The 17,724-nt window shown below is 42.2% G+C and overlaps 1 protein-coding gene across 1 annotated transcript in view; it reads left to right on the plus strand.

Annotated features, from left to right (window-relative positions):
- The window catches only part of LOC126541601 (furin-like), a 73,242-nt gene that overhangs the window by 32,504 nt on the left and 23,014 nt on the right, over window positions 1–17,724 (plus strand). The window contains exons 13-17 of the mRNA XM_050188432.3: window positions 2,393–2,665; window positions 3,253–3,442; window positions 11,275–11,434; window positions 14,637–14,789; window positions 16,699–16,811. Of these exons, the coding sequence (XP_050044389.1) occupies window positions 2,393–2,665; window positions 3,253–3,442; window positions 11,275–11,434; window positions 14,637–14,789; window positions 16,699–16,811 (889 nt within the window). The remainder of the gene's footprint in view (window positions 1–2,392; window positions 2,666–3,252; window positions 3,443–11,274; window positions 11,435–14,636; window positions 14,790–16,698; window positions 16,812–17,724) is intronic.

Here is a 17,724-nt window from a genome sequence, read left to right on the forward strand (position 1 = left end):
AAGCTGTTTTCAAGTAGTACTCTTGCTTGACTTCATCCATTCTGTGATGCACGTTTGGTGCTTCTGTGCAAATTGGCAAGCAGCCACAAACAATGTCATCTCACCTAATTACCTTAAAAATCATTCTGTGTCTTCGTGTTGCTGGAAAAAGTTCACTAGGGAGCTAAAACAGGCACCTCACAGGTCATCAGTGCAGGCTCTGAGCTAGCGAAAGTATGAAGGAGTGCGCTGAGCAAGTGGCAAAGCAGCGCAACCTAGATGAAAGTCTAGGCGACGTTGAGCAAAGTAAGGAAGGAGAAACGAAGTGAAGCATCGCCAAGGAGGAAGATAGGCAGACACACGCTGGGTTGACGTCCTCTGGCAGTTGCTACAGGTTTCGTTTGTGATACGGACGTACCAGGTTTATCTCATGATAATATTGTCTTCGCACGCTGCATGCTGTGTGTGCAAGTGAAAGCGTGCGACGGTGAGCCAACGATGGCGTCCCGATCTCACTTGTGCAAAGGAGGAAGGGGGGGGGGGGGGGTGAAGTGCACCATTTTCCGTTGCGTGCGTGGCACCAGGAGAGGAGGAAGGGGGTGTTGTACTTTGGTTACGCGGACTTGGTCTTGAGTGCGATCTGCTTTGTGGGAACAGCCTAGGTGGGCCGATGGCTCGTAGCCTCGCGTGCACTGTGTTCTCGCCACTCAATTTGCATCGAAGTGGCGATAGACAGCGCGGAGGTCACTTCGCTCGTTGCTGCTGCTGTCGCCGCAATTCCTCATGCCAGCGTTTTGGCCGTGAGAATCCCGGTCATCGAGTGTGATGCATTCATGTTTGCCTGTGTGCTCTGACACCATGCTTGTTAATTTAGCTAGTAAGCAAATGAAAGCCAGCGGCTGCTGTGTATGGCGCAGCTGCGCAAGCCCTGTCTTGAATACGATCTGCGATGCCGACAGTCTAGGCTCAGAGAGGGCCGATAGCTTCATACGTGCTACGGCACCCATACGCTTGCACGTCAGCCGCATTCACGAAGTGAAATGTCACTGTCTCTTTGTTTTCTCCTCTTTTTTTTGCCTCTGTCCACGGGTGATGTATGTCACAGGCCTCCAGTAGAACGCCTACTTCCGGGCGAGGTGCATCGAGGCACCCTAGCCCAGGATTGGTAGTGGTGGCGGTCACTCCGAATGTTCGGCTTAACCGAAGAGCAGATCTGAGGCAGTTAATCTTAAACAGATTGTTTTTTTTTTTTTTTGTATTGAGTCTATGAAAAAGCAAACAAACATTCCCATGTTCGTTATATGCGAGAATTCGGCTTAACTGAGCTTGTCTTAACAGGAGTTCACTGTACTTGCAAGCCTACTTACGATTACTTTCAGTGTTCTTATGGCACTTAGTAGTGACAATTTACCAAATTAGTAGTTCAGTTCAAAAATAAAATGATGATCCTTATGTGTATGTGGTAGGGCTAAAAAGTTTGTATGTAAGCTTTCCACGCACATTTTAATAGATTTACATTAGCTTTATTAAGACTGCAGTTGAAGCATTGTTGAAGGTGAGAGTTGTGTACCAAGGGCAGTAAAGAGTTGGCAGCTTTTGTCTGGGCTGGCTGTTCTTGCCCTATTCCCGCTTAACGCTTACCTTCTACGATGCACTGATTGGGGGGTTCAGTGTGGCCTGCATATAGAATTTCACACAAGGTCTGCTGTTTTGCTCATCTCATTTGCCACTGCATGAGAAAAAACACTAGAATGGGAGAAATGTTGAAGGCAATACTCAGAATTCCTGCAGATTCAACATCATGTTATCTTATTCAGGCTTATATTGTGCTACAGAATGCAAGAAAGTGTACAGTGGACAAATGGGAAGGAGTAGCTGGAAGGCATGATAGAGTGCTCAATGCATTTGACTTTCAGCAGCAGTGTGGTCCGTGATCACTATTCTGATTTTACTGGCATGTCAATGGTCTGTGACATTTGTGAGCACAAGGTGCAATCAGTAATGTAGTTCACAGCCCAGGAAGCAACGCTGGAAATGGTGCATTTTGGACTGGTTGTGTTAAAGCATGATGTAATTGTGTCATCCTGGAGCAGTTGAGGCCTCACGCTGTTGTTACTGTGGTCTCAGCAACCTGTTAAAGCAAGATACAAAAATTTTGCGTTGGTGCTTTTTAAAATTTGGTACACTTGCATTCCTTCAAGGTGTCCCGAAGAGGCTTATCAGGCATGTGTCTTATGCATTCAACTTTTTTGAGCTTCGGATCAAAAGAGTAATGTTCTGACTTTTCTTCTGCCTCCTTCTCTTTCTTTTTTTTTTTCTATCCTCTAAGGCAAGCATTTTTGCTCTCATATTGAATCGCTAGCCAACAGGCCTGTTTTGTGCCTCTCCATCCCGGTTGCTCATTTTCACACAGGAGGACACCTTCAACAACTGGCCCTTCATGTCTGTACACTTCTGGGGCGAACCAGCACCTGGCACATGGCGTCTCATAATCACCAGTGATGGACCACGCCGCTCGCTGTTCCCAGGCAAGCTCAAGCACTGGTACCTCATCTTCTATGGCACTGACACAGACCCCATCAAGTTGCGTCCACGGCCACACAGCTCATACATCATTCGAGACACAGGGGCAGCCCAGGCAAGCAGCAGCCGCCTGGCACGCAACCCATGTGATGCCGGAGAACAGGTACCCCGCTGAGTTTCACCTTTGACAAGTGGCGTTTTAATTGAATGTAACAAAGGTGATGATGCCAGAATAGTCGACACACTTTGTCCACATCCGGGAAGTTGATTGTCATTCCCATTTTGCAGTATGCAGTCATAAGATTTTTTTCCATGAAATGAGAACTAAGTTTTTGGTCTGTGAATTCAAAAATATATAAAGAAGTTTCACATGCTTTTGCCACATGGCAATGAGAACGACAAAGTGAAAGTTTCAAGCCCACTTTATACAGTGAGAAAAATTTAGACATTTAATTCAATCTTAAACCACAATTTACAGTACTGCTGCCTCTTTGACAACATTCATTTACCAATACCAATTTATATTTGGGCATTGTGTGTAAAAAAATGGCATTGTTGAACTTGCAAAGCACCTGTTGTACTACACATCATCTCCAAGCATCATGATTTTCTAATTTATTTGTGCTAAGCATTTTGTGGAAATATGTAAGAGGAGGAGGAGGTTGGATATAAAGAGGGGAAACAAATCTTATTATTCACTGATGTGATCACATGACATTTTCATTGTTGCTTTCATGCCATCTCAAACAGGGTGATTGTGTGGAGACATGCCCCATGGGAAAGTTTGTGAGCCGGGAAAGCTTCACATGCGAGAACTGTCACGACAGCTGCACGTCATGCTATGGCCCATCTGAGAGCAACTGCCTCTCCTGCCCCCCAGGAAAGCACCTGACACCAGAGGGTTCCTGCTGGCATGAGTGCCCTGATGGAACATATGCAGGTGAGAAATCAACAGTCTTGACATGGCTTAACAAGGCTCTGGAGAAGGCTAGTTAGAGAAAAATTTGACATTGTCAGATATGTGCCACTTTTTGAACAAAATACAGACCGAGAGATGGCTAGTGCAACTGTCAACTGTTTATTCTATGAAAAACAGACAGCGCAGCCAGTAATAAGTACTGCTTTCCGACCTACAAGGAAAACCCTGTACCCTCAATTTCCGCTCAATATGCAAAGATAGTCACATTGCTTCCATGAAGATTAATGAAAATAAACGTGCTTTATTGAACAATAACATGCTTGATATGCTTCATGTAGTGTGCATTGGCTTTAATTGTCTGTCAGTCTTCCATTAAAACATTAGCGGAAAATCGGAGTTGTCAGGTGTTGCTGAAAATTGCATCTTGATGTATTACACTTCAAGTCAAAAGTTTTGAACATTGAAAGTTCAAAACTTTTGGTATTCAATTAACTGGAACAAGTGCAGTGGCTGGGCAATTTCTCAGACTTGAAGAGATTGTGAAAATGTCCAACTGTAGTTGCACAGCCTGACAAAAGAAACAATGAGCAAATATTTTTTTTTTTTTCTTTCCTTATTGCAGAATTTTTTTGTGACAAGGGATGGCAAATGAGGGGAGGAGGGAGGGGGCTTTTTTACTCACATTGCACTTCTGTGCAGTAATGCATAAAGGTCGTGCTTTTTGCATTTGCCTCCTATGCAGCTGAATGTGAATGTCATGCATGTGAATGCAAGTTTTTGCCTGGTTGCGCCAGTGTTACTGCAAACTTTCTGTTCCTTGCAAACCATCTCTGTTCCACTAAGTAGATGCACGGGTGAGCCTGGTAGGAGCTAAGCATTCAGGATTATTGTCGACTGGTCGCTTATAAGCAGGCACATCACTTGTGATACGCTGTCACCATTCCATTGCATGTACATGAACTTCAGCTCAGTTACAATTGACTGCTGGTAGTGAACAGACATGGGCACCCTCACGAGGGCCTTCCTCACTCTCATCTGCCCTCACCCTCATGTGGTGAGATGAGGATCGCCTTCAGGAAGGTTGATGAAGGTGAGGGAGGGTTCAGTGACAATTTGAAGGTTAAATGAGGAAAAGGCCATTCATATTGTTGAAGTACAGAAAGTCACCCAGATCGCATGTGTAGTTGGTTTAAAGTCTAAAGTTTTGAAGTGCATTGGCAGGAAGTCTCTCTAGTGCAGATGTATGTCGAAATCCACATTTAACTGATGAAAGTCATAAATGCCTGTTGATAGCTGTAGCTGAACCTATTGAGAGCTGTAGCCACTGAGAGCGGCAATGAGAGAGGAAAGAGTAATGGCGACTTTTTGGCGTCACTCTGACATTTTTTTTTTTCACTGATCACCACCAGTCATCGCACTCCTTTATCGAAAGTAAACATCCTCGAATTTACCTTTTCTTGCTCTAAAAATTTGAGTTTGAGGATTTTCGGGCACTTACATATGAACTAAAGGAAATATCAAAATGAAGAAAAAACATGTCAGTAATATAGCTAGAGCTCATCTGCAGTACAAGCAAAACTGGTTTGTTTTATTCTTAAGCTCATTCGCGGCAATGACAGTCGAGCAACTTTATTTACAGTAAACATTCAGCTTCGGTGTTTTAGCTCAACCTCCACAATGTTGAGCTGTTGCACAGATTCTCGAGAATAAGCACAACAGAATGGTTGAACAGATTAACACGTAGTTGCTTAGTATATATTCATGAATTATGACAGATCCTCTGTTTTCAAATCCCTGTAACCACCCTGAAACATTGGGCATGAAAACACCATTAGCAATTTATTTGAAACATGCCTGCACTCAGTACATACATTCATGTTCCATATAGTTTGCCATCCATAGACAAACATTGTAAAAAATAATGGTCGGCTTCATGCTGTTAAAAAACATACACACTGCTTGAAAAGTATTTGCTTCAGTTTGCAGTGCGTTAATGTAGGCTTATTTGACTACCTGTGAAGTGTAGTAATTACTACTAAAGTTTCTTTTTTACCTTGCCCACTGCCAATGTGCAACCGCTGTGGCATAAATGGAAGATGTGATCGCATGCTTGACAAAAGCAGCATTAGTTTCTGAGTCACCACAGCTGGCATATGCTCAGGAAAATTCAGCTTTGATAACATGTTTGCATCTGAAGTGGCATTTCGCATTTATACAACTTAAACATTGCCGTCAGATGATTTACTGCCACAAATACAAGAACAAAACCTCTTCATATTGTTATGCGGCACTTGCGCATGAATGCAACAACCATGCAGCTGAGTTGCATTTTGGCAAGTCTGAGTACGAGTGAGCCTGGCTGAGTTGAATTATGGGGCGTCTTGAGTACAAGTGAGCCCTGAGCAAAAAATATGGTTTGTGAGTGAGTCTGATCGAGTTATGTCTATTTTGCCGGCCTAAACACAAAGAAAAACGTAGATAACTTCGGGGCAAGGACGGCAATGATACTGGATACATCACACGAATGCATAAAAAAAGGTAAAGCACGGAAATACACGGCTCTGCGCCACAACTGCGGTTTCCTCCTCCCCTTCCTGAATGCGAATCTCCACTTCTCTGAGCATAGGTCGAGCAAAAGTCAGCGCCACTGCGTCTTGACTACCGACGCTGCCCTTCCTAACCTCCCTCCAATATTTCCTCTGCTTGGCATTAAGCAGGCTTGGAAAGGAAATAGGAAGGATCAAGAAGCGAGCAGGTTTGATGCTGTCAGAGTTTGTCCTGCTTAATAGGTTTCGTCAGCGCAGTTACGATTCCCTGTTTTGCTTGGGTGCTCGAGCCTTCATGTGGAAGCAGTGGTGACTGCGATTCAGCGGGACTTGACATCATGGCACTGCTCATTTGCCGGTCGTGCTGCTAAACTATGCTTGTGGCATTGCCTATGATGAGTGGTACTACTGTTGCCTTTGTAGAGCAACCGCTCGTTCCAAATGCTCAGTGTGCAACCTTTGAGAAGAACGAGGTGCGGCCGATTTTCAGCATTGCTCTCGTGAATCGTAGTTTAATTGAACATCACCGATGTAGCTTTCGTGCGCACACTTGGTGTCTTGATGGATGGAAGATGCAAATAGCAGGGAGCATGATGCCAAGCAGCTAGCCTCTGCAAGCCAGTCTCCTATGATGCGGCCCCACAACATTCTCTCCAGAGCCAATCTGTTCAATGAGTCTTCAGGAGACTACTTCAATGAGCCTTCACTGTTTCGTACATGGTGGGCTTTAGTGGCACCCTCATCGCACATTCTCCATTCCACATGCTCAAAGGGTAAAAATTGTGGGTGTGCGAATATTCAACTTTCAAATTATGAATCGAATAGCCACTATTCATAAATGTGAATATTTGTCGAATACCTTTCTAATATTTTGGAACATCAACTGCGTCCAACTAAACATATATATAATATTTGGGCAAAAGTACATTAGAATTTCACTGCCATGAGCATAGTATAGACATAAAACACCAGAACTGGCATAATGGAGCAGGCTATGGCACTTGGGTAGCCATACTTTACAAGCTGTACACCGATCAGTTGCACTCTCTGAAGAGCCCTGGGCATGCGAAGGAACTACTTGCTTGCTCCTGCTCCATCTGTGCTTTCAATAAACAATGCTTCATAATGTAACATAATGTAACGGGCACGAAATTTGTGATCAGTGACAGCAAAACTGCCATACAAAATTTTAGCAAGGGAAGGATCTCACTTTTAGCGGCCAGAATCCTAGCCCAGAGAAAGTTAGAAAAATTCAAATAATTTGGACTCCGGCAACGAGGCGGCCCATGAGCTGGCTCGAGATCTCTACCGCCGAGCCGCTACGGGGCCCCTCGATGACCGAGGGAGCGGAGAGTGCATGCTAAAATATGGGGAGATCACGCAGCATTATAGATTGGCTCATGGACTGGTATCCCCGCCAGACCCAAAATTAAAACAGACAAGCAGTCGCGTGGAGACGACTACAAACTTATACGTATCCGCACCCGGTTATGGCGAACCACATGTTCCCCGAAGCCAGGAGCAACAGATGTAATCTTTGTGGGGCGAGAGGGACCCTCGACTACATAATATGGGAATGTCCGTACTCTCCCGGGGGAACGCACAAAATAGGTAGTGGAGACACCTGGGAGACCCTGCTGCGCAGCTCGGACTCTGAGCTCCAGCTCCGGATCGTCCAACTGGCTGAAGAGGCTGCTGGGACCCAAGACCTCCCAGCCTGCATCTGAGGCGGCGGCACTCGCCCCATGACCAGCGTGTCGGGGGGTGGGTAGATCACCTCATCCGTTGGACAATAAAGTTTATTATATCTATCTTCATAATGTACTATGTAATGACCGAAACTTGGTAACTTGAGAATAGTGGGATGTGCACATCATTTTATATTAATTGTGATAACAGCTGGTCATTATTCGAAAGTTATTCGAAAACTATTCTATATTTGATTCGATTCAATTTGCTTCAGGCACTGTTCAATTCGTATTCTATCCAGTCTCAAAAATCACTGCTTGCGCACTCTTAATAAAATTTATTGCATTCTCATCATGTGGTGAAGGCCTATTTCCCATGAGCCTTTTTTCATGTCACGTGAATATGCTTCAAGATGATCATGTGACTCAGCAAGTCTTGCATCTATTACATCCTCCATGTTTGGTGCTTGCATTCAGCATGTTTGGCTGCAAATGTGGTTGTCAGCAGTGTCACTGCTGGAATTGTTCATCTTCACTTATGGTACAGATGTAGTATCATAGAAGAAGCTGGGGTTGATCTTGTGGATCAAGCAGGACTTAAGAAATTCCCAGTGCCTAGCGTAATGTTCAGCACCTCTGAAAGCATTACAGTGAGTTGGACCTCCTGCAGTTCTATACTAAATTATGGATAAGCGACATTACATATAGTCAAGCTTCTTTGTGCACATTTCCAGAAGGAAAGCTTTTCTTTACGATGCAAGGGTTTGTTTAGTACAGTGCTAGGAAAAAAGGATGTTACCTATCCCAAACAGGAAAAAATGCACATGCGGTACAGAAACAAAAGCGTGTGCACACTGCACACATGCACAAACAAATAAGGATTTGCATATTCTTTAAAGATTCCTTTTGCACATTTTATGTTTAGGTGAAATAAATCCAGCATGGCCAAGGTCGAGCGTCGTACTTACTGTATTTTGTTCTCACAAGACATCATGATGAACAACAAATAAGGAAATTTCTTGTATATTAGCAACTTTCCTGCATATTCTTTTCTAAATTTTTAGCATTTGTTTTAGCATTTTTGACATTAGCCTGGTATGAAGGTATTCTTGTCCTTGATATGTTCAATTGAAGAGATAGTCTGAGTTTGTGAGATCTGTGGGCCTTTCTGGGTCTGATTAAGTGAGTCCGAGTCATCCTGCCTGAGTAAATTCTGGTGAGTCTGAGTGAGCCCGGCTGAGTAGTATTTTAGTGAGTCCCAGTCTAAGTGAGCCCAGCTGAGTATAGATCTGATGAGCTTCAATCCAAGCAAGCCTGGCTGAGTATATACAGGGTATCCCAGCTAACTTGGACCAATATTTTTAACATACCCAAGAGCTCTAGAGAAATCGTGCCGACTGCATAGTAGCCATAGTCGTCTGTACTTACAGCCAGTATTTTTTTCATTACGAAGTATTAATGAATTACTTTTAATTAGTCAATATTTTAATTATTGCTTGAATCGCAAACATATCAATTACAAAGTTGTTGGGCACCTCAAATAACCTCCGAATCAAGCATTTGATTAGTGCTCAGCTTTGCCACGTTGGTTTTTGCAAGAAAAAACAAAAGCGCGTGAAACGTCCAAAATACGAAATAGGCAGGCGCTCGCGCGCTGCTACTCAAGCGCTCCCAAGCGAATAGCCTCAGATACATGGCTTTACTAGCGGCAGCAGCTCGATACAGGGCTTCACGCTATGTGATGGTTGCGGCATCAAGAGAAGACGCTGCTGACGCATTGATAAGCATTGTGGAGCCTTGTACGATGCGGCGATAAGAGAATGCAGCCGTATATCTTTCAATGGTTGCTTGTAGGCGCTTGAGTAGCGGCGTGTGAGTGCGCATCTATTTCGTATTTCGTGGGCTTTTGTTTTTTATAGGAAAAAACAACCAGGACCACTTCAGCACAAAATAAATGCTTGATTCGAAGGGTATTTAAGGTGCCCTACAGCTTTGTAATTAATATTTTTGCGATTCAAGCAATAATTAACAAGTTCACTAATTAAAAGTAATTGATTAAGTAATACTTCGCGATGAAAACAATGCTGGCTGTAAGTACATACAACTGCGGCTACTATGCAGTCTGTACGATTTCTCTAGAGCTCTAGGGTATTTTTAAAATCTTGGTCCAAGTTAACTGGGACGCCCTGTATATATAGTTCTGATGAGCCTGAGCGATCCCTGCTGAGTAGAATTTTGGTGAGTGAGCTCCGTTTATTTTGCTGACCTATAGTGAAGCACCTAAAAGCAAAACAGTTTGGCACCCTTTGACAATAGGAATGTCAGTAGACAGTCAGTGTTGTTCGGATCGAGCAAATGGTTTATTTTAAATTGTAGAAAATGGAAGGTAAGAGAAGGATGGCAGCCTTTTCACTATGAGGGTGAATGAGGGCGGATAGTTTCTTTTTTTTTTTTTTTTTACGTGAGGACGAGAGTGAGGGAGGGCGGTCAAATTTTCCAACGTGATTGTGAGGTGAGGACGGTACTTGCAGTGTGAGGGTGACGGAAGAAAGCAAAAATGAGGGCATTTGCCCACCTCTGGTAGTGAAGCAAAGCTCACAGTGAATTATGGCAACTGCTTGTATGCTTGCTATTATGAACTTGGCCCACAAAGTTTGAACGCAAATCTAACTTTTTGTAATGTCACTGGGCATGAAGCACAGCCCACATCACTAGTCAGGTTTAGTGGTTCTCAGTTCTCTTGCAGTTCTATTGTAGGATAGGCCACTTTCACCTTTCTTTGTGGCAGCCTCACTTCAAACACATCATTTCATCAGGAACTTTATCACACCAAACAGCGAGCTAGGAACTTAAAGTTAGGGCTCAGACATCTTCCACGTAATACTGTTTGCATGAAGACACTTACCCAGGGGCAAAATTTACCCTGTGGTCAGCGTTACACAAGTAATGGTAAGTTGCTGCACAGTAAGCTGTCGTTTGACTAAGTAGCCCAATACTCTTACTCGACCCTAAATGCTTATCAGACAATGAAATGCTAGATATGCTTCATGTAGTGTGCATTTGCCTTTGCACTTGACAACTTTCAACGTAGCAGCTTGCTGTCACCTGTGTGAAGCTTCTTATGTTTGGGTAAAATGATTTGTGCAAACAAGCCCTGTACACATGAGATTTGTTTATTTAAACCATGTATGTTATCCTGGTATTTGGGCTTGGGCACTGTCTCATTAAAGAATGTTCAACTCGTCGCACAGCCGTGCTGCCTCAAGGTGTGGGTGCACTCCGCTTAATTTTAATTAGCCTGCCTCTGTTGAGTTGCATGGTACAACAGGAGACATTAAAGATTAAAAAGGCCATGCAAACTTTGTGTCAATGTTCTATCTGTTTCTCAGTCAGTTGAGGAAGTGTCCTCTTTAAGTGTATCTGAACATTGTGTGCCTTTTTCGTTGTTTTAATCAATGCCTATTCTGGGTGGGCATGCATGTCCTATGTTTGGCGTGTTCCTCATCTTGGTGCCTAGTGCTTTATTTGAACCACTCATAGAAAGGTAAACCTGTCTTGAACACAGTTAGAGAGGTAAACTTGTCTTGAACATTTTGCTTTTGTCTTCTTTTTTTTTCAGATTCGAACTTACGACAGTGTGTGGAGTGTGACTTGAGCTGTTCAAAATGTGTGAACTCATCATCAAACTGCATGGAGTGCCAGAAAAATTACTTCAGTTTGGGCAACATGTGTGTTGGCTCTTGTCCAAACGGCACATACTCGTCCCCAAAAGAGAGGATGTGAGCAGACGTCATTTATTGCAAAGAGCAAAATTTTTTATAGCTTAATGATAGAAATCAGAAGGATAAATATGTAAGGTATGAGGAGTAGAATTAATCTTGGTGACTGCAGAAAGTATTAAGTCCTTCCTTTTTATTGGCAGTACTTTACAATTGTTGCTTCACTGATCCCTTCCTTCTATAGGCTTTTGCTTGATGAACCATGTTAGCGTTTGCTTTAGTTTGTGATCGAACGTCTCATAAATGACAAGTGATTGTTGATGAATTATTATCTAATGCATATATGTCATGTTGGATGTCATGTTGTGCCTCTCATCTTGCAAGTAAGGGTGTGTAGCCAGAAAGTGTGACAGGCACATGGTAATACCATGCAGTACATTTATAGCAACAGATGTAATGAATAGATGTAATGAATATGCCATTTATAAAAATCAGCCATATTACCTTTGTCAGCTTCTGTTTTTTACTATGCAAACGATCGAATTTGGATTGAATTTGGATTGGGCGTCAGATATGGAAATCAAATTTTGCCTTTGAAGCAGCTGTTTTTGTAGCCAATTGGAAAGCATCAGTATGGACAGAAGTCGTCTTAAATAGTACCTTGTAATTTGGTGTTAGGCAGTTCGAAATACTGCTGTAACTTAGGTGATATGACTGAGTGGGATGCACTTTTCATCAAGCTTAAGCTGCTGTAGAATCAAGCAAAGATTAAAGAATTTTACTGCAGACAACAATTATGAATCGGGAAATGAGCAGAGCATATTCATTTGTTCATCATGTTTTGGTGACTGCCAAGTGTCCACATTGATTGTGAGAGTTAAAGATCAAATTGTGACAAAACTTTGTAGGGATGTGAAGGGTTTTATTACTTTTATATTTAATATGCAGGCAGAATGCTAGAGATCTGAGTTAATTCTGGGAGTTCCAAGAACTTATCAAAATCAAGTAGCATAATTTGGGACAAAAAAAAAATTCTGAAAGAGCACATAAATTGGGTAGGAAAGAAACTTTGAAGGAGTGATGTACAGGTGCTTTGAAGAATATACTACAATCAATTTTTGTTAATTTGACCTTGACTAGAGTGACCAAAATGATTCAATTATCTGGCGAGTGGAATTAAAAAAGGGGCAGGATGGGTGCCCGAACACACTGCTTCTTCATTTAACAGTATTTGCCCGATTCTAAAGCCCCTCCAAAGCTAACATGCACCCAGATCTTATACATTAAAAGTAAAAAATTAATGTAGAAGTGACATTAGAGCACTGAAAGAAGATAGAAATCTAACATGTGCCTGATTTTCTAAAAAAGAAAAGAAAATTTAGCTTGTCTCCTGTTCTGGCCTTACGCCTTGACTAGCCACTTCACCAGTTACCCTGCAAAGTGTGCAGTTCTCATAAATGTCACAAACACCTGAAACGACTTTGTTGCTGCTAGCTTAGCATGTAAAATAATGTAGCATCTTTGAATTATCTTTTTTCATGAGAGAAAGTGGTGCATCGTTGTCAGCTTCCTGCTTGAAAACTTTTCTTGCCATCCTGTGGTAATAACAGCAATGACGTTGACTATGAGGGTAGGCTGTCAACACAGGCTAATTGCACTGGGTCGACAATTTTAAGCCACTTTTTTTTTTAAATAAAGGAATATGTACATTAGAGATGGGTAAATATGGTAAGCATTTAGTGAGCTCCTATTTTCGCCTGAAAATCCTACTATGGCAGGCCGACAATAGGCATTTCCAGCAAGACATAATGTGTCTTCGACATATTTGCTGTCTTTTAGTACCTCCAAGACAATGGTGCAGCTGTTGCAATCACAGTTGAGGTTAGATTTTGGGTCAAGCACATTTGTTCTGACCAGTCAAGCTCAAATTATCCAGTGAGGGCCAATTTCCAGAATGAAATAACGAAAGTTTAGGCCCATAGAAATCTATGGGTTCTAGCCAGGACCTCTGGATCGATTTAACCAAAAAATTGAGTTAGCCAGAGTCTAATTAATGAAAGCGTACTGTAATAAAGTTGCAAAGATGTGGGGCCATAGGGAGTGCCACAAGGTTTATCAAATTTGCACTAATTGGAGTGCACTGCAGAGACCACAGAACCACACATACCTATGGAAAAATTTAGGCCAGGACTAAACTTCACAAGGATGCTACATATGTGTTACAAGTGTGTGTAGCAGTTTTGGGCCAAATAAGAAATTTACAAAGTGCTGTGGTGAAGACTGAAACACTTTGTGTAAATTAATTTTAGAATGGTCCCCGTGAAAAGGGGAATAAACATTTTGAGCTGAGAATTTGCACAGGCATAGCTAAATGTTAGTGTTGAAAATTGCTTTACAGAATTTGAAATGTTTCATTAGGGGCATTACCCAGAATGGGGTGCACACACTATCAATTAGGGGAGAAGAGAGAACGTGAGCAGTGAGTATGACAGGAACGAAATGAAAGAAATATAGTGTGCAAACAGCATGGTTCATTGTGGTAGCATGATCCTCTTTCCTGAATCCTTGAAACTTTCTGGATGGCAATTTCGCAAGCTCATTCCAAATAAAATAAGTGGTTATGGAGGCCAAATTTTCTGGTTTCGTGAATATTACTATAATGAAGCTGCGCTGTCTTAATGGTTAGAGCATTGGACTGCTGTACTACATTACTAGATTGGCAGAGGTTCAATCCCACCATTAGTCACGAATTTCTTTATTGTATTATAGGTGAACTTCACGCACTTTGGAGGTATTAACAGATAAAGTCTAGGTGTGCAATGTGCGTCACAGTGTAAAGAAATCGCAAGTTTATAACAGATACAAGGTATAGAAATGTCACTTTGAAGAATGAGTGTGCAAGGTCACCTGTGACGCACGCACACACAGCTGTCACAACGTCACAATCATCACAATCTAAGTATGCTATCAGATGGTTAGAGTGTTAGCAGTGCTAAGCTCTGGCCTAATTTTTATGCTGCTAGACTAGACCAAGATAAAGCATTGCCATCCTTCATCTTTGTGCATGCAGGGCTGCTTGTCACTTTGTATCGGATCCTTTTAAGAGACTTTTCTAGAACCTGCAAACAATTTTTTTCTATAGGAACGTTGGCAGCATGTTCGATGAAACTGCTAACCAAGCACAATGTTTAACTCGGCAACTTGATATAAGCACTGTCCGAGCAAGGATGTTACAGCTGACTTTTGTGGTTATTGGTTTCAGATGTCGTCGTTGCCATGACACGTGCAGCACATGCCATGGCCCTTTTCCTCAGGATTGTGTCACATGCCCTGAAGGACTCTGGTCTCACAAAAACCAATGCTTCACGCACTGCCCTCCCAAATTCTACGGTGGCCCAGATGGCTTTTGTCGCAGGTTTGTAGCCCTTTTGAAGATATTTCATCGGAAGCAGTGTTTGATATCAAAGCATCAGAGGTGCGACTTTTGATCAGCTTTTTTAAATCCAAGACGGCAGTTTTTTGGCTGCCCTACCCCACTTTAGTCTATCTGTGTGGCCTCGACATGATTTCTGCACAAAAATAATAAAGAAAATCTAGCCCCTGCGAGAAATTGAACCCAGGCCTGCAATGTGGTTAGCAAGTTCCTATCCTCGGCACCACGCCAACAGTGAAGAAGGGGTGCTCCATACATGAGACAGTAGAGCGAATGAGCGCTGCCACCTTTGTGCTATCACGATATCGATGCGCATGCATGGCTCGCGCTTGGAGGGTTGGAAGGTATCCAGAGATGCACAGTGCATTTGGCCACAAAAGCGACGAAGCCAAACAGATTCATCATCATGCTCTGCTCAATTGGCTGTAATGGAAGTTTAATAAATTAAATTTGCTGTGTGAATGACTCTCACTTCAACTTAGACAATCGGCGTAGATGAGTTTTGCAAGAATTTTTCCCGTAGCCTTGAGTTCGTGTTGGAAGCTTGAGAGAATGTTGCATTTTAGTGATCTGAAGGTTTTATGTGATAACTAAAAGCAGATAGTGGCTTAGTTGCTTCTGCTGAGTGACTTGTAAAATTTTTTTACTGCTTTCTCTGCTTTTTGGGGAGAAAGGGAGGGGAAGGATTGTTGACATTGGAGAGTAAAGCTTCACAAAACACTGCATATTATTTTTGCTGCACTGAGTTTGACACCTCAAAATGCTTACCTAAGTGCGGGAGATATACCACAAAGCTCACAGTAACTGTATTTATAAGCTGGAGCAAGTTTTCCGTTATTGCTAGTTCAGCAATGCAATTACAAGTTAATTAATAATACAGTAATTAGGTATTTATCTGACTAACTTTCTCTCTCTCTCTTTCTTTAAATACGAATATACTGAATCAATATGGCAAGCTGGGCAAGTTAGTAGGTTAACATTTTTATGTATATGTGCAGCGCTACACAGACAAAGGACAAAAATTGGACGACACGAGCGCTGACTGACAACTGAAAGTTTATTGCTTCACAAAATAATAAACACTTAGGCCACATTGTCTGTACGAGATAGGCAAAGTGTGCAATGAATATACACTCCACAGCTAGAATCGAGGTGAACAAGTTCAAACTTTTCTTGTTGTGGAATGTAATTTAGGTTTTGTGGGGTTAACTAAAAAAAATCTTAAATGTTTGCTTACGTTTCAATATTCATGACTCCTATTTCATGGTCAGATTTTTATGTGGCCTGGACTGGAGTGTTCATTCCTATCCATAAATCTTGTCCTACATGAGAAGAGCAACTCAAGTGCTATCAGTATTGTTGCTTGATATGCTTTGACAGCGTCATTTTTCAGAGGCGAGCTGTAGACATTTACTACATGTTGAATTTTGTCGCAAGCCATGTGATTGACTTGGCTGCTTTACTTTCAACTCGTTTCATGGTCATAGCCGACGTCACGCGTTAGTGTCATTATTTTAGTGTATATGTTTTATGCCATTATGCAACCATGGTACAATTATGATTTGCCATTTATCACGTCATAGACTGCTTCATACCGCATCAAGATGGCAAGTTGGGCCAGTTGGTTGGGATTCATAGTAAGGTTCGTAACAGTGCAACACGAAGACGAGGACAAAAGAAGGTGTAAAACAACGACACGGCGCCATGTCGTCGTTTTATACTACCTCGTCTTCGTCCTCATCTTGTGTTGCGCTGTAATGAACCTGTTTCATAGTTTTTCTTGGCACTCTTTGGCCATCCCTAGCCGTTGTGCTGATAAAAACCATGTGCCATCATCATCATTACTTTCAACTCCTTTTTTTTTTTCTCTGTCTCTGTCTTACCATTGCAGCTGCAAGGCTCCTTGTGTGGAGTGCTCATCTCTGACAAGCTGCAAGACTTGTGTATCAAGTTACAAGAGTGACAACACAACTTGCAAATTGGCTTTCACTGACTGTGGTGATGGTGAGCATTTGTTAGGGCATTCATAGCACTGCCATGCATTGTAGAGGCAAGAGTTACTGTAGCTGTTGTTCTGACAGCATGCTAATCTACTAGGCCGCAAGTCCCTTAAAGCACAGTATACAACAACCTCTCGAAATGTCTGCACTATATCAATGCATAATTTTTTTTTTCAGACTAAGACACTCTCATGCTACAATTGAATGTGAGCACACTCATTTTAAAATTAATTGTGAACAGTTTATTCTAATTGTAATGACGACTGTTTTATACTTTTGTGAGTAAATGGCATAATAAGTTTTCCAACATGAAATGTCAGGCCTGGTACACATTACTTAATTGCACACCAGTTACATTGCAGATTTGAGCATTAATACCAGACGTACAATTATCTTTAGGGGTGGGCAAATACTTAAATGTACGAACACGAATTGAATACTGAACGTTCAAATAATGCAATTCACGAAATGAATATATACTATAGTATCTTTTCTTATATATATATTCCCTATATTCAAAAAAAGGCCCAGCCGAGGTCAGTGCCTTGACGCACGCAGTCAATCCATGGCACATGGTCTCCATCTGTAGGTAGTACAACGTTCGTCCAGGTTGACAGAACCAAGTGTAACAATTTCAAGATACGAAGCAGAAGGAGCATATGACGACAAAAGCAGCGCATATGGAAAGGATGAAAGCATGTGTGTAGATTGGACTGATTAGCCACTGGAAGGGAATGCAAATCACATCGGAGACATGTGTTCATGCACGCATTTCACAGCTCTTTGTCAACACAGACAAACTCGCTTCACGCACTCGCAATAATCACTTTCTGCAGCGGCTTGCAGCCCATTGTCGCATTGGCCAGTGGCTAATTTTCATTATGTGCTATTTGATCTTGCCATTGAGTGCAGAAGTT

The sequence above is a fragment of the Dermacentor andersoni genome, chromosome 2, assembly GCF_023375885.2.
Source record: "Dermacentor andersoni chromosome 2, qqDerAnde1_hic_scaffold, whole genome shotgun sequence".
NCBI classification, from domain to species: Eukaryota; Metazoa; Arthropoda; class Arachnida; order Ixodida; family Ixodidae; genus Dermacentor; species Dermacentor andersoni.